The 26,170-nt window shown below is 40.7% G+C and overlaps 1 protein-coding gene across 3 annotated transcripts in view; it reads right to left on the bottom strand.

The window, feature by feature from the left end:
- The window catches only part of RB195_019666 (uncharacterized protein), a gene marked incomplete at both ends in the record, with an annotated part of 31,029 nt that extends 11,954 nt beyond the window's left edge, over positions 1 to 19,075 (bottom strand). Inside the window, 9 exons of one of the 3 annotated variants that reach the window (XM_064187619.1) lie at positions 1,019 to 1,189; positions 1,987 to 2,127; positions 4,093 to 4,169; positions 4,223 to 4,325; positions 4,617 to 4,710; positions 16,342 to 16,401; positions 16,457 to 16,540; positions 18,615 to 18,752; positions 19,029 to 19,075. In XM_064187619.1, coding sequence (XP_064043500.1) covers positions 1,019 to 1,189; positions 1,987 to 2,127; positions 4,093 to 4,169; positions 4,223 to 4,325; positions 4,617 to 4,710; positions 16,342 to 16,401; positions 16,457 to 16,540; positions 18,615 to 18,752; positions 19,029 to 19,075 — 915 coding nt within the window. The remainder of the gene's footprint in view (positions 1 to 1,018; positions 1,190 to 1,986; positions 2,128 to 4,092; positions 4,170 to 4,222; positions 4,326 to 4,616; positions 4,711 to 16,341; positions 16,402 to 16,456; positions 16,541 to 18,614; positions 18,753 to 19,028) is intronic. The other 2 variants (XM_064187621.1, XM_064187620.1) reach the window with 2 other exon arrangements.
- Between the last annotated feature and the right edge of the window lie 7,095 nt (positions 19,076 to 26,170).

The raw sequence follows: 26,170 nt of genomic DNA, 5'->3' as shown, positions 1-26,170 counted from the left end.
ACGTTGTCGCTGCGGGCTTGCTAGCCAGCTTTCCTTCTGCCTTCCTCTGAATTAGTATGCAGCTCTGAAAACCAGCATCGAGTGGTTCGTCGAAGATGACGTGCACGTCGCAAACATATAGTGCGAAGGCACTGACGAGATTAAAGCCGAACACCACATCGTAATACATCGAATGAGGTTTGAAATAGGAAACCAAGAACTACGAGTCGCTGGTTGCGTGACACATGCGTCGTTGTAGACGCTTGACGCATGCCGCGTAAGTCACGCGCACCATAGGCTTGAAATCTGAGCTGGTTCTTCTTCCAAACTCTCAATACAAATCCAGTGAAAATAATGACTGCAAGAGAAACCTTGATGAAGAGGAAAAAAAATTTCTTAAGATGTCGAAATAAATGTGGTCCCCTGCACTTTTGTCTAACCGGATAACCGTGACGCATTTGCCGCGACGCACGCGCCTTCTTCACTTTTTGCTGCGTGCTCCCGCACCTCGTATCATCGCAATCACATGCGCATCGTGGACATGGTTGCACTTATGTTGCACCTTGAGACCGTCACAAGTTCGACACAGTTCTAATCGCACCGCAGAAGATGCATGCTTCCTGGTAGCTGCCGTCGACCGAGCAGTACGGTTGTCACGTAATTAATTGCATGTATGATGTCACAATTATCTCCTCATAAGATTGATTTGCTGCCTACAGTATCCAGGATGTAGTTAACACCTCACTGATTAACTTTGGTCTAAAAAAAGCCTATTACTTCTCTTTAAAAGTCCTTATGAAAGAAAAACGTCAACCTGATAAAGCCGCAGTTGCCAATGTCAACAAAAAATTACATTGAAAATCAAGCCAACATTTTGAGGGGAAAAGCAAAAACTATGTACTATTCTTGTTGATCAAATGAATTGGTACTCAAAAATCCCCTGATAGTTATTATTTACGGACCCTGAGTGCTATAAGGATTTATTAATTCCTCAACCCACACGTCTCTTTGAAACTATAAGAATGTGAGGCTCACAAACCTGTTGCATATAGACGGCAACCTCCATGGCACATGGTACTCCGTATTCAGGTAGGTGGCCTTCGTGTGATGGTGCACGAAGTTTTCGAACTCCCGAAATACGGTTCATTGCCGCTGTTTGCGCCTTCTTCAGAAGACCCATCGATAGCGGTGGTGATGACGTTGATGGACCCTAAAAGGACATTTGTTTATGATGCGTCAGCGTTTTTAATCCCAAAGGAATCGTTAGCTACGCTAACTATTCGCACATCCGTTCGATTGCGTATGAATTAGCGTCGTTTCTTAAGTGGTTTGGGGCTGAGGGCGTTGTTGTGATGCAAAAACTGCGATGGGCTTGAAGAGTCGTCGTTTTAACTGCCATCAAAGCAAAATGCTTGCGCTTAAATCGAGTGGTTGATCCAAGAAAGAAACTAAAGCTTGTTCCATATTTTCTCGTGTTTAATGTTCGAAAAAAAAATGAAAACCGTGTTCAAAAACAATCCCAATTAAACGCAAATATGCTGGTCGAAAGAATAAATACTCACTTTGTTCATTATTTTTCCTCATATTTCAAAATCGCAAAATAAACATAAACTCCAGATTAGATATTTATTTCAAATTTTTTTTTGAGATCGTTGTAAAAATAAACATTAAGTGGATTAAGAACTTGTAAGAAAGTATGCGATGAAATCCAAACTTCCATAGAGAAAGACAAGTAAATTATGAAATGGTTAGCAAAAGCTGCGTAGGAGGAGAGTTGTCCAGAGACGGTGTTGTTAATGGGAATAGGTCCAGATAACGACAACAACGAAAGCTTTCTTATCACTAACCGTACTCAAAAAGCTAAGGCAACTGTCAAATTATTATTTTTTTCTTTGTATGGATGTTTGATTTTCGCTAAGGAACAATCAATCTATCTTAGAATGAGAAGGAAGAATTTTTTTTAAAAATTGAATCTCTGTCAGCGAAAAAAAAATACTATGAGCATACCTCTCCGGGCACTTCAATCTCTATAGTTGGATCGTCGTCATCCTTGTCCATATAAGTGGTAATGAGGAATTTTGACACTTGAGTACCGGATTTTGAGGACTCAGCAAAATGGCTGAGCTCTTTGTTGAGCATCTTTCGGAACTGGAAGCATCGATCATCAAAAGTGACATGTGAAAGCTGGAGCTGCTCTATCATAGAGGAAAGATTTGTTTAACGAGGTAAAAGGGGAAGAAAGATACGTAGAACGGGGATTGAAGCTGCCAATGGCATAATCGGGCCACGCACAGTAATGTAAATGTAACTAATCCAACTGAAAAAAGAGTAAAACTGATGATATCCTCTTGTCTTGTACTAACCCCCGCCACGAAATGTCTAGGACAAACTTTCGTCGGAAAAAAATGCAGTGTTTCCCATCTATGCTGTTTTAGATTCTGGTTGAAAGCTTCTGAACACAACGAAAAGGGAACACTTCCGGTTGATTCGGAGGAAGAACGGCTCAGAAAAAAGCTTTGTTTTATTCTCGCCTTCCAGACGGAATTGGCATAGACGAAAAGAGAAGGTATTCAACGTGAGGACGATATTGAATACTGCTGACATAGGCTTGTCGCGACGCGATCAATGTGTCGCCTTCGTGGATCACGGCGACGATTCATCATTCGCCGGAAGTTGCAATCATGTGCGCGCGACCATCGCCACTCTTAAAGGTGATCTACAGTAACTGGCCGCAGCCGTTGCAGATGCGCTGCTGCAAAGGGGGATCCTGTGACGAGCGCAACGCTGCAATAGCGGTGTGCGATCAGAATGTCACAGAATCCGACGACAACCACGACGATGATGAGATTTTCGTTTCCGGGTCGTACGTCAAGGTTTTCATAGATCAATGTCATCTCGGCGCCGCCTGCGCACCCGCGCGCACTCACCAACAGACAGAAGATACCGGCGTGAATTTTCGGTTCGTCGCTCGCGCTTTTAACGACAATGCCGATAGCAGCTGTTTCGTTCGTAGAAACATTCGGCACGTTCACTCATGGTTCCTCCTTAACTCACGTAAGAGTCTTGGATGTTTCTCAATTATGCAGAAATTTCCGAAGAATTTCATTTGATTTTACAATAAAAACGAAAAAAAAATGCAAAAAAAAAAAAACAAACAAGAATCCCTTGAGTATGTGCTCTTAGAACCCAAATATTCAGTCTCGCATGAATGTAAATCCTTACCACTTTATGTGCAGAAATGACGAAAATTTGAAGCGTTCAGGAACAAATGCGGCGAGAAAAAAAGCAGAGTATGAACTGTTTTCCAAGCTATACAGTGATTGCAACTAAAATTTTCGAAAGAAGGTAGATAATAATGTTAAGAGTTGGGGATTTATTAAGCAATGCCAAGCAGTCTTTATCCGTGATTATCCGTGACATTTTCCTAATTTTGATGTGAGCATCCGGTTATTTACTGACTCATACGAGGCACTCATTTTTTGGCTCAGCTTCTTTCATCTCTTTAATGGCTGAAGAAGAGAAGAATTCAGTTTTTTATGCTTCAGCGGAATGCGATGCTTGCTTCTGAATGTCACAATGGAATTCAACGTTTCTCATTGAAACAAGAAGGTGCCCGTTGAAATCTCACTTATTATGGAAACGGTTAATGCAAACTAAACAGCGTTAATTTCATTTAGTTCGCGACCACTTTGAGCTGCGCCCAGGCAAGCCGCAGAGCCCTTGAATTCGTGAATTGGAGACCTTAATGTCATTTGTAATGCAAGCCCTTCCTTAAGCAAAACGTTGGTGAGCGAACGCTTCTTCCCCGAATTGAGGTAATTGCTTGATCTATTCTCTACCACATAGCTAGATTGACGAGAGCATAAAACTTGGATCCTCGTTGGGAAGTAGTGGATTTATGTGGTTCTGAGAGCTCGAATTACTTCTATAACCGAGCAATCGCACATAAAAGGCTGTTTAGGGCGGCATGGGCTTAGCCGAGAAAGCTTTACTTCACCTAATGCTGCTTGTTTTGAAAAATACTCGCAGTTTTCCCGAGATTGCTGCAAATTGCCCTCGTCAAGATTGTGAAAGATCTCTCAAGTAATCTCTTCAACAAGAAAGATGTCTTACCTTGCTGGAAGCCATTTCTGATACGGAGCGGTGGGTTTGAATGGTTTCCAGCTGATCCAAACACCAGTCCAACTCCTCTGAAATTTAGTGGAAGTGAGTAAGGCATCACCTAATTAGTCTTGTTAATTACCGAGCGTTTCCTGAGCGCATGTGACGACGTTCTCAGGCAACGGTGTATTGTGGAGTGGAGGGCGCTTCGTGGTTCTATTGGCGTGACGACCGTCCTCCGCTGTCTTCAACATCTTTATTCAAGCAAAGAAAATAGCAGATTGAAGCACCGCGCTGCCTAGGCATTTTTTGAAATCTCCGCAAAAGTGCCCGGTGCCTTCAAAGCGGAAAGTTTTCTGCACCATGCTAACAATGTTTGCGAAACCACTGCAGTACGAATTGCCTACGGATATTTATCACCAGAATCGCTGTGTGCGGTATTTGTTTTTCATCCCTCTAAATATAGGCAGGATTACCAAGCTTAGCCAGAAAAGAGTGGTTAAAGTTGTTAAAAACATACAAGAAGAATAACTCACCTGAATGTTCGCGATGGATATGAGGTTGGCGCGAACATTGCGGAGGCTGGCTAGGAGCTGAGCGAATGGGGTTACGATGAGGTCATCGCCATGTCTAAACAAAGTCTGCATCACGAACACAGCTCCGTCATCTTCCCACGGTCAACCCCTCCCCTACCCTCCCCGTCCACTTCCTGCACTATCACTAGCCACAAACGATAGCCATGAAATTACCTAAATCCAGCATGTCCGTATTTTCTTCGGAGCATATGGTTGACAGGATGGCAAGACGCACCTTTTCAGGTGTTTTCCAAAAAAAAGAAGTGTACGGAAAAGAGAACAGCGATGGAAACGTAAGAGAGGGTCAAGCCGCATGCACTAGGAACGGCAATCGCATAAAAGACCCGCCCTCCAGTGAGGTTCATATGAGGAAATCTCCGCCTCCATTAGGCCGTATCCATTCCTCTTTAATGCGTCTAAGGGGGATTTTAGGAGTGTGACATGCTTCTGACTCTTGGAATCATAAATAAGGTAAGAAGGGGGAAACTGGAAGTTAATGGAGTAGCAATCCGGATGCACTCACGCCTTTGTTGCTGTGGTCAATCGTGACTGTCAAATAATTGCCGGAAACTTATCAAAAGCTAGTGCGAAAGTGCTAAATGCACTTGGAATTATTTAAAGAAAGTCGTTCCTGCTTCAGTCACAGCAAAACTGTAAGTTTGTAGTTTTTTCCTATCGCTGGTGAGGTGTCGAATAATCGCGAAGTAAGTACAAATATCCCGATTTGCCGAAAGTTACAGGAATACGGTAACCCCTCGCAACTCAAAACAATTTTGGACATACAACGCAACATGTTCAAATGAATTTCTTTGGAAACACATCAAATTTAAAATTTTACGTAGTGAAATCCAAAATCCAGAAAGTGTTTTCATTTCATCAATAAAAACCTTTGCGTAAACCATACAAATACAGAAAAGGAGCAGAAATTGGTTTCAAAAAATCGTTGTGAATAAGCTTCAGTTAGTAGGAAAAAAGCAGAGGATCGCGTGACAGGACAAACAAGCCTTCGAAGCATTAACGAGCAGATGATCATTGAAAAGACTGAATGACCAAAGTACGTCAGAATACTACTGAGGTAAAACTTGTTGCAATCGATAAATTCAGCCGTTTCGAAGTGCATTCCTTTGTCTGCCCGAGGGCGCAGTTGTTGGCAAAGAGGCGAATCAGCACGAAATCGCCGAGAATGGTCGGATGACGCTTCCAAGCATAGTGTGGATGTATCGTTGTCGAGTGTTTGCGCTTGGCGGCAGACTCCGAGCCATACACACTGCGAGTGAAGTCGTCGCCAGCCTCACCGACCAAATTACTTCTTCAGCAATAAATCAGCACATAAAAGAACCTACTGCTGTTTTCCTACGGCGGAAACAAAGCACCAAGCCTCATCTGAGTTGACCAGCGAGGCTGAAGAAATGCTCAAAGCAGCGAGTAATCTCATCGCTGTTGATTAAGAGCTATCCAGAGTTCGTTTATTTTTTTACTGAGCCTACCGAACAACAACGGTCGAACGACTGCGTGGAAGAAAATAGATGGGGAGAACGCTGGGAGGAAGAAGTTATCCGAAAAACTCATCAGAAGTATCAATAAGACTTACTTGGGCGTCTTTGAGAGGAATGACATATGCGTGTGCGACAATCCGCACAAGCAAACACTCGCAAACGGACTAAATTTCTAATGTTGCACACGAACAGGCACCGGGGCTAGAGATGCAGAGGAGGGGATGAGGAGGGCTGGAGGGTTCTTGGTCCACATAGCTCGCACTCCTACCTGTTCAACGGATCAGTGTCAGGCGACGGGTACATGATTTTGAAGAACGGATTCACAGTCAAGGTCATTTCTTGTGTTACAAGCGCTCGCTTTGCAATCTACCCCTATCAATCGCCGTTTCCGGTGTTATACGCCGCGGTTCTGTTCCCATTAACGCTCCGCAAAGAAAAAAAAACAGCCAATTACCAGCGACTCAGAACGACTACAGATTTCGCGATGATGTGTGGTTATTAGATACGGACAATCAGAGAACAAATGCACAGTTCAACGAGTGATTTCCCTTTCCGTTGCGCACGCCCCGGCAGAGACAGCATTTCCGTGTCCAGCACCTCCGTGGTCCATGGAGAGGATGTCACGTTGACCAGTACTCCTCAACCAATTCTTCCGTGATGGAAGGTCAAGATTCGAGATCCTATCGCTTTTTCTCGCGTCGGCTTTTTCGAACAGTATTTGATGGATTCACAAATTCATCGTATTGGCAACTGAAGGCGCACACTTCAGAAGAATATTCCGTTGTTTACTTAGAAAAGGTTTAATGATCATCGTCGCTCAGCTGTTGAAATACTGTGGTCATACGGTTCCTGGCAGAGTGCGCCTGACTTCTTCCACATTTATCTACTTGTTAATTTTGTTCAACGAGAGAAGAGAGATAGGTTTGTTACGTTTGGATATTTCCTGCTTTAAATAGGAGTATTGATTCGGAATGATATTAAATGGGTCAAAATAGCCCTCATAAACCTATGGAGGAGTACTTCAGCGTAGAACGCAAAGAATAAAAACGGTGTTGCCGCAATCGCCGTAAGTGGTAAAGTAAAGTAAACATAAACTGGTAATGTTTAGCAACGCTCCTCAGCAAAACACTTGCATTACCGCGCACAACTCAACATTCACCCTCTCCCTCTCTGAATCAAAATTTTGTGGGAAAAAATTGGGAAGAAATTAAAGAAGAAAATAACCGAGATATGATAGCTGCATCAACAATTAAAAAACAGATTGAAAAGTAGACGAGTTAGAAGATGTGTGAGAATTCTTGGTAATAAATGCACAAATGATTTCAAGAAAAAAAGATCCTCTCTTCTCGTTTATTTTGCATGGCCATTCCGTGGAAATTTCAGAGTAGGGAAAAGTGGGGAATTCAAGATATACGTGGCTACATCAAAAATGTACGAAGCTTTTGCGTGCTTAAGCGCGGAAAATTGTGTTACTACCCCAGTTACAAGTGCAATTTAGCATTGTTGGGTTGCAATCAACCTCGGTAGGAGGAGAAATGATTCCAATAGGCCGCGAGTATGATTGCTACCTTCTGGATGCTGGTCACGATGGCCCTGCTTCTGCGAAATGCAATCAAGCATTTGAGTATACATTCTGCGTGAACCAGAACCAGAAAAAAAACTATGTTGTAGTGAAAGAAATGCTCTTCAAAATGACGAGTTACATAGCGCTAAACTTTTTTTGTGCCTTAGATTTAAAAGAGAACAAAGCAATTACCTAAGCATCAACTTAATAAGTCAAAAATGTTGCTTCTTTGAAAACCTTTCTCTCTACCAATAATCATAGCACAATTAGTTAATTGCCTAATTCTTATTCAACTCGTTTTAATTTGTTTGTATGCTTCCGAGGAAGCAGACAGAAATACTTGAAACAAGAAGATAGGAGTGCTCTGCCTAATTTTGATTTTTAACCAGTTCGTCTTAAAAATTTTCAAAAAATGGCAAGGAACAGATACAATCAGTGTAAAACGGATGAAGATTTTTCGTAAGGAAATCTAATTAATTAATTAATTTTTTGTAATTTCGGAACAAATTACATCTTAGGGATATGGTATGGATGGATATGTGTTCTTCACGTAAACATCTAAAATTGTGACTAACAGGAAACTGCCAAAGAATAACATGACAAACTGAAATGATTGCGAACAAGACGACCAATTATGCGAAAAGTTCCAGAAAGAAGAGGCAAAAACACTGAATAAGGGAAATAATCATTAAAAATTATTGAAGAAAGAGAAACGTATTCTAACGCCATTAACCACGTTTAAAAGATAGGTTTTTAATTTCATTTGCTAATTCCACCACAAATGTTTGGTTGAAGGTTTATTGTTTGTTATTATGTAGCTTGGATCAATCCTGGTGACATACGCTCGCTCGCACACCTGACAGAGTTAACCTGAATGTGTGGCACAGAAATGTTTGCTGTTAGGGGTTAAGGTGTGGGGAATCGACGTTTCTTCACTTACTTATTTATTCATGCATTTCAAAAAAACCACTGGTCTATCATAAATAGAATCAAAACTAGGCAGGAGCAATTACAATCCCATCAAAAGTTTACACAGCAAATATATGATATTTTCTCTGGCAGATTTTTTATGGTTTGTCAACAGGTAATTCTCTTTCTTCAGAAGACGATGAATACTCCAAACGGAACCTTTTCATTATTCCAAAATGCCGTAATAGGACCACAGCTTCCAATTTCTCGATGACCAACACAGCCAAGCATAAACGAGTCCGTTAGGGACCCTTTGAGAACGATATGGGGACCTCAAACAAAAGGGTTTTGTGCCATTGTGTTGTACAGGACGTCTTCCAAAGAATTTTTCGAGGTTCCACAACCTTTTCTGAGTTATCCCTTATGTTAATAATAACATCTGTGTATCCGAGCGACATTTTTTTTCCAAAGACAGAACGCTCCAGAAAAAAAAAACCTGCCAATTGTTATGTCGAAGGGAAACAAGTGTAAAGCGATGAGAAAAACTAGAAAATCTGTCCTTTAGCCGTGTAATGGAACATTCGTGTCGATCAACAAGAAATCTCCTACTGTAACTATGCCTCGACTGACGTCATGTACTCACAAAGTAAAACCGAGGTAGCAGGTGCTTCCTCCTCTACTTCTACCAGCACCACCAGCACAGCTGTTACTCACTCTTGAAACTTTCATACAAAACAAATTGACGACCACATTCAATGAGAGGAACACGTTTTCATGTAGGATGAGATGTTTGTAACTCAATGAAAATTAAGACAGAGATCATGGTGCAACAAAAAATGAATGTTGTATGGCTGAATGACGATGATTGTTTTTCTCTTTTTGAAAGAAAAGGATGAATGATTTGCTACGATTTCTCAGAAATTCGGGAATTCCTCCAGAAAAGGACTGCACTTCTTCTTTTTTCATTCTTAGCAGCAGGAACGCTACGAAGATAGTATAAAATAATCTACCATAGCCAGGAATAATCCCTAGGTAAATCTTGAGAAGTGGTGCGAAACTGGTGCTGGAGGCAAAACTTCCTCAGTTCCTTTTTTCCCGTTTTGTTGACAATTAATCAAGTCTAAGACATAGCAATAGAAAAAGAATGAAGAGGTTTGTTGCTAGAAGCAGTCAGAAAAAAAGTGGTAAGCGATCAAAGGATAAGCAGTAATAGTGGCCAGAAATTAATATTTATGATGGACATAGAGCAAAAATCTTAGCTGACGATGAGTTGCAAACATCGAAAGACAGAAATCATCCCGGAATGGTGAAAAGCGGTTTCGAAAGCTAGTAATAAAGAGATTTATTAAAGGGGTTTCGCGGAAATTTCGAATGTTGACTTCTCCAAGAGGTGACCAAAAATTGTGACGTAATTTGCGAAGACTGCAGGTAAGACGAAGGATCTCTGCGCATATCCGAAAATCCCAGGGTAGAAAGGACTCAGAGACATCAGATTGTCCGACAAGGCAACCGTTTAAGCTATTGGAATGATAAAATCAAGGCATCTTACAACGAATGCAAAACGCGCCAAATTTCATAAGAAATCAACTCCAGAACCGCTCAATCGCCGTGACTTTGGTTCCGAACTATCAATCCACAATTCGATTCCAATGTCGGAGTGAAAAGTTGCTTCGTTGGGTGAACTAATATCATCTAGTTCTTCTCGCCATCTTATTCTAGATTCATGCGGAGTTCCTTTCTCCCTTTCCCCTGCTCCTTGGCAGATTACATCCTGAACTTGGTCTATAAGTGAAGTGAGCTCACTATCAAAAATTTCCCAGAGAGCTATCTTTAAGAAAAATTTGTCTTTGAAGTTGGTAGAAGAGGAGAAGATTTTAACATTCCCGTATTTGAAGATTACCACCTAATCGGATTAGGTTGGGGGGAATGAGGTACCACTAATGACTTCCAGTTTAGCTTGATTTCAAGAGGTTTTAGCAGCAATGAAAGTAATTAGAGTTATTTACTGCAAATCATGTAACAATCATGACAAATTTAAATTAGTACAAACTAAATGGGAATTCTTACATTTCTTCAAAAGATCCCAATAAGAATGCTATTTCGTAGCAGAGATTTTTATTTGGAAAACGAACTAAGATTAATTGATTAATAATGCTGATTATAGCTAACCTTGTCTAGTCCGTTTTTACTCAGTTTTCCATAAATACTATAATAGACGACGAATAATAAATATTAGGGATACTGTCAAGTAACACCGTCTCTTCCTTCTATTTGTTAAATCAGAAGAAACAAAATTATGCGATTTAAACCTGGGAATCACTTCTTTCATTCGAAGACATCAAATATTCGGATAGGCCTCACAATTCCACCCTCTCGGAACTTTAATAAACTGTAATGTCCAATTCTAGATAATCATGGTTTCAATTTGATATTTAAAGAAAGAATATTATAAAAATCAAATTGATCTGCAAAGCATCGCAAGCAGGTAGAGAAGAGAAGGAGTAACGAAGTCACTTCCAAAAAAATATTCTGGCGTTTTTAACGTTGGCGTAGGAAATCACCTGACTAGCACTAAGCAATGTTGACAATCGTAAAAAAACACATTATTCACCTTTATCCGTAACGGTGAAAACGAGAGAATTCCGGAGTTAGTTTGCAAAAATAGCCATGCTTTTCACGCATCCAGGGATTTCATTCCTAACATTTATGGTCATTTCTCACTTCAATCGACTCATGATTCCTTCTCCTTCTCGAAACTAATAGTAAAAAGGTAGTCCGAAAATCCTGTTAATTTCATGAGGGTACCATAGCCAGAAATCGAGTGTGTTGGGTCCTCTCCACGAATAGATAGGGTTAGGGGTGCAGTTCACGAGTATGGGAGCGATCTATCAATTCCCCCTAACTATCCTGAGAAACGGCGTGCAAAACAGCCATCTTGACCAAAATTCCTGCGATGCAAACCCCACAACTGCTAACTACGCGGGAGCAGCTATGCGTGCCCCCTTCGCGAGCGTGCGGACAATCAATGGAATGCTCCCGTTTGCGGCGGACATGGTACGTTATCAGGTGCCTCGTAGACAACGCGTTTTTCTAAATTATTTGTGGTAATCATCAAAAAAAAGTCCGAAGTCCAACTTTACCTTTGATCGCGCTCAAACTCACCAATTGCATCCCTAAACGTCTCTATTCGAGGAGAGACAATTTCAAATTCGTGGTACATTTTAAGTATTTTACGTATTACGCATTTTTAAGTATTTTAGTATTGTATTTCACTTTTCAGCAAGGTGTGATGTCTCCTCCCTGTTGTTTTACATCGCGTGAACGACTCTACCTGCTTGCTGCGGCAGTGCACTAAATGCGCTCAGACGCTTGAGTATTCGCTCTGGGCACGCACGAGCTGTACTACTCGTACTTATACTGTGGAAGTTACCACATATTGCAAGAATGTGCTGTTTTCCAACACATTCCCAAATGCCAATCCAAACAGGTCAATTGCTTTGATGGACCGTGGAATCTTTGGTGACATCCCTCCGTTTTTCACCGCTGAACTCCCTGAAACTCGACCTAAGGTACTCGGGTCATTCGATGTGGACAGGTAGTACACGCGTAACCCCAAATCTTGCACTGCGCGAAACAGTGACGAATGGATGGATTCTGCGCGAGCTCGCTATCGATGGAGGAACGAGGTTAAACGGAGCTATGTTCAAGGACGATACGCCTCGGAGAAGATTTGGGAGCTGCTTCAGGCGATAACGTCAGACCCACGATTATGTCAAGTACGTCCAGCAAGTCACATCCCATTTCACACGTTTCTGAAAATGCTGGTGGCGAGTGGTTGACGAGTGTGCGCTGGAGCCTTCTGCTACGGATTGTGGTGAACGAATGAAGCATTTGAGTGATTTCGAATATGAAAGAAAGAGTGCAAAGGTTAGCATCATTTCCTTACATCGAAAATCGTCCGAAAAAATTTCCCAATATATGTTCTTGGTCTGATTCTTTCTATATAACTATTAGGAGAAGAACTGTATATCTTGAAGTGACTGATGGAAATAATATAACAAAAAACCAAATTCGCTTTTGAGGTAATGAATAGAGCAAACATTATTCGCGGAAAGAGATGAGCACAAAATTCTAGAGAAAAAAATGATGACAGGTAAATTTTGCTCAAATTTTAGAGCTGCTCAAATTCGATCTCTCCCGAAGACCTCAATGCTGTACTAAAGTTCAAAGGGAGCTCACTTTTTCGATTGAAAAAACTGCTCAGCTCACGGCAAGCTATAGCATGACTGGTAAAGCAAATAAGTGCTCGGGAACGTTGTGGAGATTTTCTTGAAAGATGAAGTTCGGCAGTTCTTGTAAGGCCACATCTATGTATGTGTAAAAATGACTAGGCTAAGCACAATAATATGAACAGCTGTTATTCAGAGAACAGAAAAATAGCTCCTGAAAGATAGAGGGAAACTGTTAAGCGCTGTAAAGGTTAGGTTAGGTGTGTTTGATTGGAGAAATTCTGCTGTTAGAAAGAAGCTGGTTGGTGGAAATATTCTAGAGAAAGGCAGCTAGGACAGCGAATCCTGATATCCGAAGCGATTGTGCTATGCATCTGCGCGTTTCTGGCCTGAGCCAATGAGATTACGCAGAAACAGAACAGAACAAATAAATGTAAATTGCGTCCGTTTACGACGTCATGAAGAATGAGAATAAGTGACGGCCGATTCCGCATGCACATACGCGACATTTTCGACACGTATGCTACCAATTCCACCCCTTAACCAACATATATAACGAAGATTGCGTGACATTTTCATAAACAAATAGGAAGGAGTCATATAAGAGCTGTCTAAGGTTTTTGCTTCACACTGACGACATACGTCGTCGGGAGCGTTTTCGCAAAAGCGCTCAAGTGTACCGTTTCCGCTTGGTAACATTTTAGGGAACTAATAGGATGTGAAATAAGATTTTCATATAACTGACTTCTGTTACGGGTCTTTAGCGGTTTTGTGGAATTTACAAAATCGGAGTTCGCTAAAAGAAGTGCGAACATTCAGGACGAAAGTTCGTAACGACAGTTTCAGTTCGACCTAACCTTACTGAACTGGCAGCCCGCTGCCTTCTCGAATTAATTAATAAATGTTGATGCGCATACCAAGTTGTGAAATGGAGGCCCAGAGAAAAAATAATACGTTCTTCGACGATAACCTCAATCATAATCAGATTCTCTATGTTTATTATCTTCTTCCATGTTCTATGGAACTCTTCGGGTTTGGGATGCAGGTTGCAAGAAAGACAGCGAAAACTCAAAATACCCCTACAAATCATGGCATAACAGGACCTGAGGATGCTCTTGGAGGCTGCAGTTTATAAAACAACACAATATTTCACATCCGTGTATGTGATAAAGGCTTATGAAGTGATTAGGTCACTTGTACGGGTGTAAAGAGTTACTTCGTCAAAGAAAATAATCACTCTGCTCCTGTTTCTTCTTGTTCGTCTATCCGGCTTTAGAATCTACATTTGGATTAGGATGTTTTTCTTCCTGTAATTGGCCAGTGATTCATTTTAGTGCTTTCGTTTCGTTACTCCAATCCGAATAAAGAGTTGCCCCGTAGGATAAACTGAAGTCTTTGGTGTTCGCGAAGCCTCTGTTATTTGTTTCTTCGAGAACACTTCGCGTTTTTGCTGGAATTCCTAACAACTACGTTTTAAACTTTACATTTTTAAAAAGGAGCCGATGTCGAAAATTTTGAATGTTGCTTCTAAACCAAGGCTGGATCGAATTTCCACAGGGATGGCAGTTAACTCTTCTAATTCTTCTTTGGGCCCAAAATTTGAAGTATATTTAGTATTTGAAGTAAGGTTATACAACAGGCACAATATATTCATAGTTATACGGATAAATCGCTTTTCTGAGCGAATTCATGATGGGATTTTTTGAAGGACAACTTCATCATTCGATTACAGTAATTGAGAGTGGACGCCTTTCTTCAAACGGTTTTGTGATTCGTCGATTCTTTGTGATGGTTAGCAGCTGCAGGCAAAATTTCTTCGCGGATTTCACCAACTGACTGGTAGTGTTTCTGCTCTGCATTCGCATGCATCGTTTCACAAACTTCAACAAGTCTTTTCTAACAAGTATTTGTGAATCTAAATTTAATGTCTTATTGTTCCCCAAAAAACGAAAACGAGTCTTCGAGGTCCCATCAAAGAAATAGCTTCGGATATTCTGCTGATTCCATTTCCTTGGCACGCTCGAAAACAGCTGCACGATCGGGCATGCGTAATTCACGGGCTGCAAGCAATGCGCTGTGCGCTGAGCATGCTGATAAGTTCTCCAAAAAATCGCCAAACGTCGTTCATCCATGGATTGATTGCAAAAGGAGTGCGTTGCACAGGAAATGCTGGAGTTTCAAGGCGTAGTGTCCATGTTTTTGTTTGCAATTTCCATAAAAGATTCTGCAGATTCGCTTAATACCATATAAAGACACTACAAACCCTCATGTAGCTAAAATAAATATTGTCAAATCACTGCTCGAAACGAAAAAAGCAGGTGGTCCTCTTGAATTATTACCCGTCCAACACCAACATCTCGGTAGAGGAAGTACCGAAAAGAATATAGCTACATATTTTTGGTTATCTATATTTATCCAACTAGATTCGATAAAGTAACGAAAAATAATCTCCATATGAACTATGTACGTAATAGCACCGCGTGAAACAACTTCACTTTTTCAGAAACCCTTTCTTTGGTAGCCAAAAATTCCGGATTCCCTCGATTCGAAAGAAAAAGAAGAAGGAAATGTCATGGAAGACTTTCATAGAAAAAAGTGAAATTTTTTTATTTGGAAAAATAAATTTATAGAACGGGTACAAAAACTTAGACAGTCGAAATTGCGATCGATTTCCGTTTTTACTGCGCACATTTTGTTAATTGAAATAAATAAGTAATGAAGTTCCAGAGGTCCTGGTAATTGTGCTTCTGTAATTCTATCCGCTAGGCTTTTCTTGTCTCAGACCTCTCAGTTAACTTTGAAAAATAGGGTTAGCCTCAATTTGTTGAATTCCCATTCTTCAGATAGGACTATAAGTTAGATATAGATTGTTCAACCACTCATCAGAGCAGAGCAGCCTTTATTGAAATGAGGCGAATTTTTTTTCGCAAAGAAAATCGAGCTTCTGCAACACAATAGCACATCTACATACGTCTCTGCTCCTAGCAGTATCGACTTGTTGGCAAGATCCCATCCTATGGGAAAAACAACAAAATTAGCGGTCATAATTTGAGGAGCAGCGGCGCTAACGAAGAATTATCAGTAAGTTCATCAAAAGAATGGATACCCAACACCAAAATTCAATGCCATGAACGCTCAAAATCACTCCACCACTGAGGGAATGATTCGGTGCTTTTTAATGGCCGGTAAAAGAAGATAACAATCTCGTATGGATTCGCTTTTTAATTCTTTCTTGTCGCTGTCGCAGCACGCACATGCGTGATGTCATTCTCGAAGGATGGCCGTCGTTCTGGAACACTAGCGCTCAAGTTACATGAAGCCCCTACGCGGCCGAGTGGTCAATTGCGTCTACATAGCAGCATCGCCTTCGGATCTCATTATCCAGCGCCCGCTGCGCCGTGAAACGTCGGTCGACTCGTGCAAAAGCAACATCGTTCTAGAGCTTTTAAGACAGTAGCGAAAACTGCAGCGAACATTCATGGATTTACCTCGGCGCGATGTCGCTCTCTTCGGCAATTTGAAAAAAGCTGTGACGTCTCTTTGAAAGCCTGAACATATGTGTGAAAAGGAACTGATAGAATATTTAGAATAAGAAAAACTCACTCCGAGGAGCGAGGAGGATACGAATGTTGCCGATCAACATTCATACTGGAGTGGACATTAGAGCTTTGCGTTCTCCGTATCATTCTGCACTTTAGTTAAACAGAAAGAAAAGCAAGCACAAAGCGGGCAAGACGAACAATGAAAGTGATAAGCTGAATTCGCGATAAAGCGGCGTCACAAAGACAGTCGACGTGTCAGCAATGACCGAAAAATGCACGAACGAAGGAAGGTATTCGAACAGCGGCGCAAATCCATGAGAATATGATGCAGTGCCCGAAAGGCCGACGTGTCCAAAAACAAGTGCAAGATTTTCTCGCTCACGAAATCCGCAGAAGTCGACATATCCGAATGACTCAGCTTTTCGGGAACAACGGCGGGCATAGCTGCCTCAGCTTACTGATTCAGAGCTGATATTCCTTCTCATGGAAGACCAACTTGCTGCCCCGCAGTAAAAAATTCGCTGTGCAGGTTGACAGGTGGACACCTCATTGATGGATTATCTGGTCGTAATCCTCAAAACATGCGCAGCAAACCAGTAATGTGTCCCGAGGAAGTGGATAGGTTTCAATATCACTTTTTCCAAAAATGGAGAAAAACCAGAGAAAAGCGGATTGCTTACCAAACCCGCATGTCCTTCGCTTGTATGCTAACAGACTTTTCGGCTGTTCATCCTTCAAGAACAGAGAAAAAAGGCTACTTCTCTGAGAAATTAATAACTAGAAATATTGTGAAGCATCATAGACCGGTAATTGACTGTCTTGACGACTTGGTTTGCATTTTCTGCACCGAAAGTAATTAAATGTGCAGGGCATTAACTCATGCGGAACCGCGCTTGCGTTGCAGCACCAGCACATAAAACCAGGCAGACAAGCGACATTCTAGCAAGCGACTGGAAGAATTACTTTCAAAAGTAGCGTGCACTTCACAACACGGTAGCACCTCATTCTTTGTGTTGTTCATTTCTTGCGCGCAAATGACTGCACATAAGGAAGTTTACGGGTCGGAGCGATCTTGCTGGGCAAATTGTCATCAAAAAACATTTTCACTCCATTACTGTTCGGTATTCATTCTTTACGTTGTTCACTTTTCTCTTTGTCTGATGGTGTTTCTATGAGACACATGTGAACGAAGAAGCGTAATCGACATTTGGCGGGCAGAGCCGCTGGCAGTCAACTGACGTCATGCGTTTGCGTCACCACGTCATGCAACCGTGGTCCCATATGGGACTCACCGCTCTCTCCATTGTGATTTCGTCCAGTCATTCGGCGTTCTTAAGCTTATATAATGCCCCTTATAATGCCCCTTATGAATTCTCCTCATCCGTTAACATTGACGGACGACAATGTTCCTATGTTTCCGGCAATAAGGTGTAAACGAGCTTTCAATTCAAGCTTTCAAGCGCAGATACTAACGTATACAGCAATTTCAAAACATTAACCTTTCTCTGAGTAAATGCGAAAGGCTGAATGACCCGAATGATGAGAGTCGTTTGCGCTCGCTTTCGGTCGAGAAAAGATTTCGGACAGAGAGATCCTGGCCACGAACAAAGATGTATCGTTTGGAGTTGAATCGATGGAAACAACTGCTGCTGGCCGAGCTATATTAATCAAAATGCCATCCTTCGCTGAGATCCTTTCTCGCCACTTCCTAACCCTTTGTGTACATACGGAAGCTGTCTGGCGTTGGGCTAATTTTTTCGGAACACTTGTCAAAACGTTGTTCTTGACATTGCATTGGTCAGTAAATCAGTTGAGAAGAGAAAAAAATCCAGAGAAAAAATTTGTACAAACATGGATAGTTTATCAGTTTAAGGCATTATCACTTTTCCATGTGAATCAAAAGCAAGCCATTTCTGAGGTATCTAGCCGATAGTCCACGAAATTTCCTAGGAAACTGGATAACCTCGTCTCATATGATTGAGAGGCAAAAGAAGTGCACTAGTAATCCCGCGACTCTTGAAGAGCCTCTTATTTTCGTTCACAGTCAGTGAAGAAAAAGACATTAAGTTGAGCAGCTAGCTCCACGCGGATTTCGGCGCGGCTGCAGGAATTTGGAAATTTAATGCTGCTCCCTTTTGTTTACTAATATATAGGACTGAACCTGTCGAAGTTACAAGTAAACAAATAAAACAGAGAACAAACAAAGTATTGAAACGTACCCGTGGTCGTTGGAGGCGATGGAGCTGGCGCGACTGACCGGCCGTGGAACGACATCGCGTGTGTCTTCTGACGGCCGGTACAGGAAGGATTCACGACGCGCGTGCACCGACGTCGCTGACGAAGGCGTCAGATGCGCGCTAAACGTCGCGCTTACAGGCAAGCTAATCTCACGCTGCGACGCGGAATCGTCGCGTCGCGGCGAATCACGGAATAGATTGTGGAGGTGCAGCTCCCGTCGCAGGCTGGCCAGCCCAAACCCGCCACGACGGCGCGGCATACTGCTCTCGGCTTCCTCTCTATCCCTGCCTCACTGCATCCTCTCTACCCTCTCAATACTCGTACTGATCGCCCTAGGGCACACCCACTCTCTCCTCGCCCGAGCTCGTACCGCCTGAAGCTCTCTGCTGACCCACCTTCTCGAGCCGGGGACGAACCAAACGGTGTGTCGCCGAGATGTCATGGTCCTACAACAGGTTGCGACCTCCTCTTGGTGTTTCTAAAAGATATACCTCTTTCTTTGTCACACCCTCATTACACCTCAGTTCACAGCAGAACGATGAACAGCCGTCAAAAAAAGGTGGAGAAAAAAGTCAAATGAACTCATGTTTGAGCAAAAGAAGTTTAAACTGAGATCAAGTGGACAAAAAAAGATTGACGTCAAGTGCGTGAACTCAAAGAAAGCGAGGCTATCGAAAACGAGGATGTTCATGAAAACGAGGAATAAGATGTGCAGGAGACAGAGTAAAAGAAGAAATGTAACAAAAAATGGAGGAACAAATGAACTTTGAGTTGGACGAAACGTTTTTAAGTAAACTCGAATTATTTAGGGCAGGTGCAGGTTGCAGCAGAGTTGAAAGACCGTGCAGAATTAAAATAAACTACATGAAAAATTTTTTGAAAAAACCAAAAAAATAATAAATTTTTTTGGTGTCTAGAGGAAGCGAGATGGAAGTAGCTGGTACTATTTGAAAAAATGTTTTGCGTCCCATGTATGTCATGTCTATAAAAAAAAGACAAGCGGTTTCCGATGAGTGGATGATATCAGAACACGCATAACTCAGGAAATGTGTATTAGGCAGATGCCTACGTAAACGGAGATCGTATAAATTCCAGCGTTGACTACGCTGAATACGAATGTTTATGAGGGTGAAACTCTTTACGATCTCTTCAGTGAATAACGCTGACTCCTGCTCAAATACAATATTCAATACTTAATAATAATGATATGAGGAACTAAAAAGAGGAAATGGGGGAAATGTGAATGAGAGAGGGAATTTCTGTTCATGATGATAAAGATGATATAAAGCAGATGATGTGAGTACACGCTTTTTCACATGAAGAGTGGTGAACATCACTAGAGTTAATGAAGTCTGAACTAAAATCTACAACATTTGTCAGTGTAAGAAACATACATATTAATACAACAACAAAAAATAACAAAATATTAAAGATAAACATAATGAGCCCAAAAAAACAATAAACAAACAGTGATAACGTAATAAACGCAAAAAAAAATGAGGAAAACATCTCAGTTCGCACTCTCACTACCCTTATTTTTTTATTACTACTAGTTTCCGATACTTTTATGTTGTGCTCATTTTTCCCACGAATAGAACAACATCATAGATCAACAAATTGAAGGGCGAAATGTAAAATGATCTCAATAGGCGGAAGTGAATTGTGTTTCAAACGTCTAGGAGGAGAACGCCTACAATACTGCGCACAGACTAAGTAAAAAAGATGTCTGTAGACGTCACCGTCACTCAACGTCGTTCTTTTTTAAACTTCCTAAAGGACAATTATTAGAAAAAGGAAAAATACCGCCAAATAGCTCTTGTCGAGCTGTGCAAGAGAATATACGCCTTATTATAGGAAAATTCCTGAAAGCTTTTCGCTATTTATAGAAATTTATGCTTGTTGACAAATGTTGACAATAAACTTTGAGGTAAAAAAGAATAAGTTTTCGAGGAGGTTCAAGCTTATTCTCTCTGTTCACTCGATTTGCTCACAAACTACTTTATGTATAATGTATCATATATATATATATATATATTTATTTATTTATTTATTTATTTATAACTGGACGTTGTGTTGGTTTTTTCATTGATAGAAAAAACTGCATAACTTTCGATTATAAATGTAGCTTATCTGATATAATATGGTAATATTTATTTACAGTATGATTACATAGAAAAATAAGATTTGATAACATATAATAAGAAAAATGAACAGTTACCTTAGTTACAAATTTAGAACTTCAAGCAACATAACTACTATTTATGTATATCAACATAATTGCTTTGCATCGCGTATGCGTCTACGTGAAAGAAAATTAATTTGATAGTGGTCCTCAGTTAATTAGGTGTCGGTTATTTTCTGTGTAGTTGCGTACTTAATGAGCACTCTCTCGTGCGTGATGCGGTCTTTTGCCATTCACAACACAATCGATGACTGAGATGACCGAAGAGCAGCTTTTTGAGCTTGAGCTTTTTTTTTCAAATTCTAGAACTTTTCCGCTATTTAGAACGTGCACCAAGTTAAAATCCCATTTCTTTGTTCTACCTTGTTCGAACGTGGAAAAACAGATAGATAATTACCGGAAACGCTATTCAACATGTGCTTTAGCTTAGGTGAGCTTTTTTTGTTTTTCTACTCAGACCTCACCCCATCGAGGCCGTGAGAGATAAGCGCTCTTTACATAAAGCATTGGGTACTGCGTAAGGAGTACCAGTTACTGTACTGTTTCAAGCGCTCAGTTTATAATGTGAAAAAACAGTACTGTATTACCTAAAATAAGCATACTTTTCATACATTTATAGAAAGCATTCAAAAAAAAAATCGAAAAGTCTTCGAAGCTTCACTTTCGCCCAAAGGCTCCAGAGGTAGTTGAAGTGTGACGATAAATCAACTGCACGAATGTCATAAAGAGAGCAAAAGTTGCCGAATCCCTCCGAAACTCGCTCGTCTCAATACATACCTCTTATCAGTTTGTATGTTGACTTTTTCATACGCATTCCCTTTACAAATCCGTAGTTTTTAATTTACACACTATTAGGCATTTTTTAAGGGGCGGGTGTGGCGCAGTCAGTTAGAGGTCCGTTGTAGCCACACGGTCGAGGGTTCGAATCCGCCCTAGTGCTCACCAAGCCTTTCATCCCTCCGGGGTCGATAAATTGGTACCGGACTTGTCTGGGAGGATAAAAACACTGACTTGATCATCGGCTGGCCCCGAAAGTCATTGTATAGGACAGAACGCGTTCCAAAACCTCAACGATTACGATTTCCAGTAAAACGCGTTGGGCATCCCAAGTGGATTGATACGCCAGTGACGTTTTTTTTGACGTCAATCATTTGTTGATGTATTATTATTACTGAGTGTCTATAGCTATGTTCTATCTTTAAGTGAGGGTCGCAATTACCGCGAATCTGAGGGGGTGAGACTCAAAAAGGAAATCAATAGCAGATTCAGGGTCAGTGAAAGTGAATTTGATGTCAATTTGCTTCAGGGAATTTGCTCAAGAGCCCGAAACAAATGCCAGTCTCATTAAACGAAGCTTGGGAAATATACTGATGGGTGACCGTTTCCCAACCAAGGACCCCACGTTAGCGGCGAGAGGCTCATGTAGGATGGCCTCAGGTCGCTTGCTCACAAAACCGCTGAATTCTTCCAGCGACCTCAAATCCGCTATCGAATTGTTCTTTGGGTCCCAGCAACTCCCCTCCCTCCCATGTTTTGGACGCGGAGAAGTCCTAAGCCTCCCAGAAATAAGGAGCACTGTGGCAAACACTCACGGAGAACACATCCAAGAACGATCATCAATGTGTGATTGGGAAATATAAAATTGGAATGGGTACGTGTGTGTAAAAAAGTATCTAACCTGATATCCAGCACAAAGCCCCTGTCACCTGTATCTTTACATTTTTTTCCGCGCATGTTTTCGAACCAGCAGTGTTTTTCAAAGAAAAGTAGCGATATGTTTGAATTTGAAAGTTATTTGTGCGTTTGATTGAACCTCCAACAGGGTCTTTAGAGACTCAAAATAAACCTGAAGATCCCAGCCGTTTCGTTGGGAGACCAGCAACTACCTTAATGAGTGGTTTTGTAGAAAAATGAAAAGAGTGAAGAATAAAAAGCAACGACAATAACACTTCGCAGTACCTGAATTCCTTTTCTAACAGGTACGCTACGGTAAGACATAGTATGCTGGGAAATGGGCGGAAATTGAGTATGAGAAAGAACTCGGTCTCTAACGCCGCAGCCTACATAGTTGCTGATAACTTTCACCTTTTTACGCTACGCATGTATGTTTATACTCGTAGCAGGAGACCGCGAGTATTAAGTATTTAAACTCGATTCCTAGATTTGGGTCCAAGCAGCAACCTGCTAAAAAGAACTCTTCGACAAGCGGGCTATCGGTTACAATCGAGAGAAGGAAGTCGTTCAGTTGTTCGATTCGCAGCTGTCCTAGTTTTAGATAAAAACGAATCGAAAAGTTATCCAAATGTCAGAGACAAACGGTAGATAAAAACGTTCTCTATAGGGCAAAGCAAAACAATTAACGCACAAGTTTTACATTCTTGCCACATTATATTAAGAGGAAAAGCTTTTAAAAAATATTCTCTTTACATCCACATAGTCTATATTTATTCAAACTGTCTTATACACTTATCTTAAATATCAAATAAATTGGCCAACTAAATTTTTTATTTCCTTCTACTCCTTGAACAGGCGTAAAAACAAGACGAATTTAAGATATCGAGTCGAACATTATATTATTATAGTCGAATATTACATTATTATAGTCGAATATTACATTATTATATATTATTAATGAAGATTTTTTTAGGAATGGTTAAATAACTCTATGTCAACATTTTCTAGTAGCTGATATCAGTTACTTATCCTATAATCGCATAGAAAACCTCCTCAAATAGCTTACGGACTGTAGCGTCCGAGTTTTTCTTCTTAAAGATACGACACTGTAATCAGATTCGGTGAAAACGGTCGACTACGATGTAGGGGATCACAGAACTTTCTATAGCTTGGGTATGCGGCGGACAATCTTTTGAAAAAAAGTGAAGAAAAGTGCTGAAAATAAGCTGAGGCAAACTAGTTTATGGCACACCCGTTTATCTTCTATTGCTCGTTAAAAGTTAGAAGAACTGAGCTACGAAACTCTAGAGCATCCAGCGTGCAGTTCAGAAATATGATTATCCTCTTTAACTCGCAGTAGCCTGAGTTTCAGGCCAAAAGGATCTGTTTACTCCATCGAAGAACTAAGGACTTTGACTGATATCATGCGAACTTCATTATTGTTTGAAACATCTTTGTTGTTGAATAGAGAAATATGTAAAAAAAAAGGCTGAAGAAGACGAAAGAAGGATAAAAGGTTATGGGGCAACCCCAGCGGTTACACTGCAATTAGATATTCCAAAATCGAGCAATATTTAGAGTTTGAGAACAGATTTCCAATACGATATGAAACGTGGATTTTCGCAATTTGATCTTCTTTGCATGATATTCGTATTCTATTATTTTTTATTTCATTGATATTGGGATTCGTTTAGAGTTCCATATGCCAAAATAGAAGTTAAACTTTTGAAAACGAAAACGAAGCGTAGAAAATAGGTCCCTACGTGTCCCCCCTCAGTACCGTACAAGCTACACCAAGGCGGAACTCCATTCACGTTGCTCTGCTTCTCGGTTTTAACGCTAAACAAAACAGAAATTTCATTGTCTAGATACCAAAACTTGGATTCGTTGAAATTGCGCTGTAGTTTCTCGGGAAATTTAGGAAGAAAGAAAAAAGAATGTTTGCGTGTTATCCATTAGTCTTTCATGGAATGAATGAAGAGCCGTATTTTCAATGGACTCCCCCTTTTTTAGAGGTGGACAAATACATATTAAAATAATTTGAAGGAGTCCATTTCGATTTTCAAGAGTGTTTTGACTAAACTGATGTCACCGTGTTATAATTACGAGTTGAAAGGTTGGCACAACGCAAAACGAAAAAAGAACAAACAACAAGAACAACAAAACAAACTAAAAACAGCACCCAAAGTCTTTTTTTTTCTGAATTCTAGAAAGTTGAACCGTGATTAAACTTGCCAAGTAATCGTTTAAATCGAACGCGGAATGAAATGACGGTCAGAATGAGGAGTCGCGAAGATCAACAGCTGAAACCACTTAGTCACCTTATCCTCCAAAACTGAACAAGTGTCAAGTTGTTGACCCCAGGAAGATGAAGAAAACTTGGTTGGCCTTGCGCGTTGCCGAACCATATACCGTGGGAACGGCGTGGAAACTTCCTATCACTGCACGTCAAGTATAAACCAGTGCAAGTATGAAGCAGCACACATTCACGAACTTATACATTTTCGACTACTTCAGCCCTCAATCCGTGTTCATTCTATAATGAAGAGGAACATAACCATCAAGGAAACAATTATACAGTAAATATTAACTGTTATCAATAAATCTACTATAACATGACACTATTCTATAATATACGTTATTTATACATGGCTTTGACTTGCATTGATTGATTTGAGAAGAAAAGTTGCTTCGAGAAATCGCTCAACACATTTTGAATTCATAACACACAAACTCACAGAGGAAGTCGTAGAAAGCATTGAAGTTATACAGCTACTATTGAGGACGGCAGACGGAACACGACGCAACGAAAGAATTTCCGGGACTAAGTACATAAATACACGTTGGGAAAGGAAAAAGAGTTGAAAAAGAAGTGAGTTTGACATTCACCTTCACTGAAGCAACTTCTAGTTCGAAAAATATGTACTTTTAGAGCGAACAATAAAAACACCAGAATCTACTTACAAAAAGGAATCCTTTACACAAAGAATGAAGACGAAGATGGTAGCTATAAAAATCATGCGTAACCGGGATAAAATCAGCTACATACTTCACCGATTTCTTCCTGGAGTGATTTTGGCCTATCCCCTAATCTTAAAATAATTGAACTGTATAAGTCTTTTTGTGGTCACAAATACAAATTACTTTTCAATCGAACTACCATTTTAGCTGAAATGCTGTACTCATGGTTGCATTCAATATTGTTGTGATACATTATTTTCGTTCAAAGCTGCAGTTTGTATTTAATAATCTGGGTTTAGGTCACATAAGAACAGTAGAAGTGATAAGTGAGTGATACAAGTGATAGGAATAAAGTGTCTGCCGTTAACTAATCCGCTTGGGATACGCCACCACGTACACTTCAGTTCAGAATCGTGTGAGGTATTTGAAAGTGTAGGCAGTGACTACAATGACTGGATGAACGGAGAAATGTGGGAGGGGGGCGAAGGGCTTAGGTGGCACTAGTACGATTTCAAACCAACGAACGATCGTGCAGTTACAATCGAACCTCCTACCGACTGCGCCAAACCGACCCACTATACAATATATCCACACTTTATTATAATGGTTTTTTCCTTAATGTAGGATGAAATCACAATAAAATACATAGCCTCATGCCGATATGTGACTTTAGGTTCTTATAGAACACAACGAAACAGCTGACAAATCACATTCCTGTTT

This window comes from Necator americanus, chromosome II (genome assembly GCF_031761385.1).
Source record: "Necator americanus strain Aroian chromosome II, whole genome shotgun sequence".
NCBI classification, from domain to species: Eukaryota; Metazoa; Nematoda; class Chromadorea; order Rhabditida; family Ancylostomatidae; genus Necator; species Necator americanus.
Note: the sequence above shows the minus strand (reverse complement) of the source record. Positions and strands in the feature narration are given on the sequence as shown.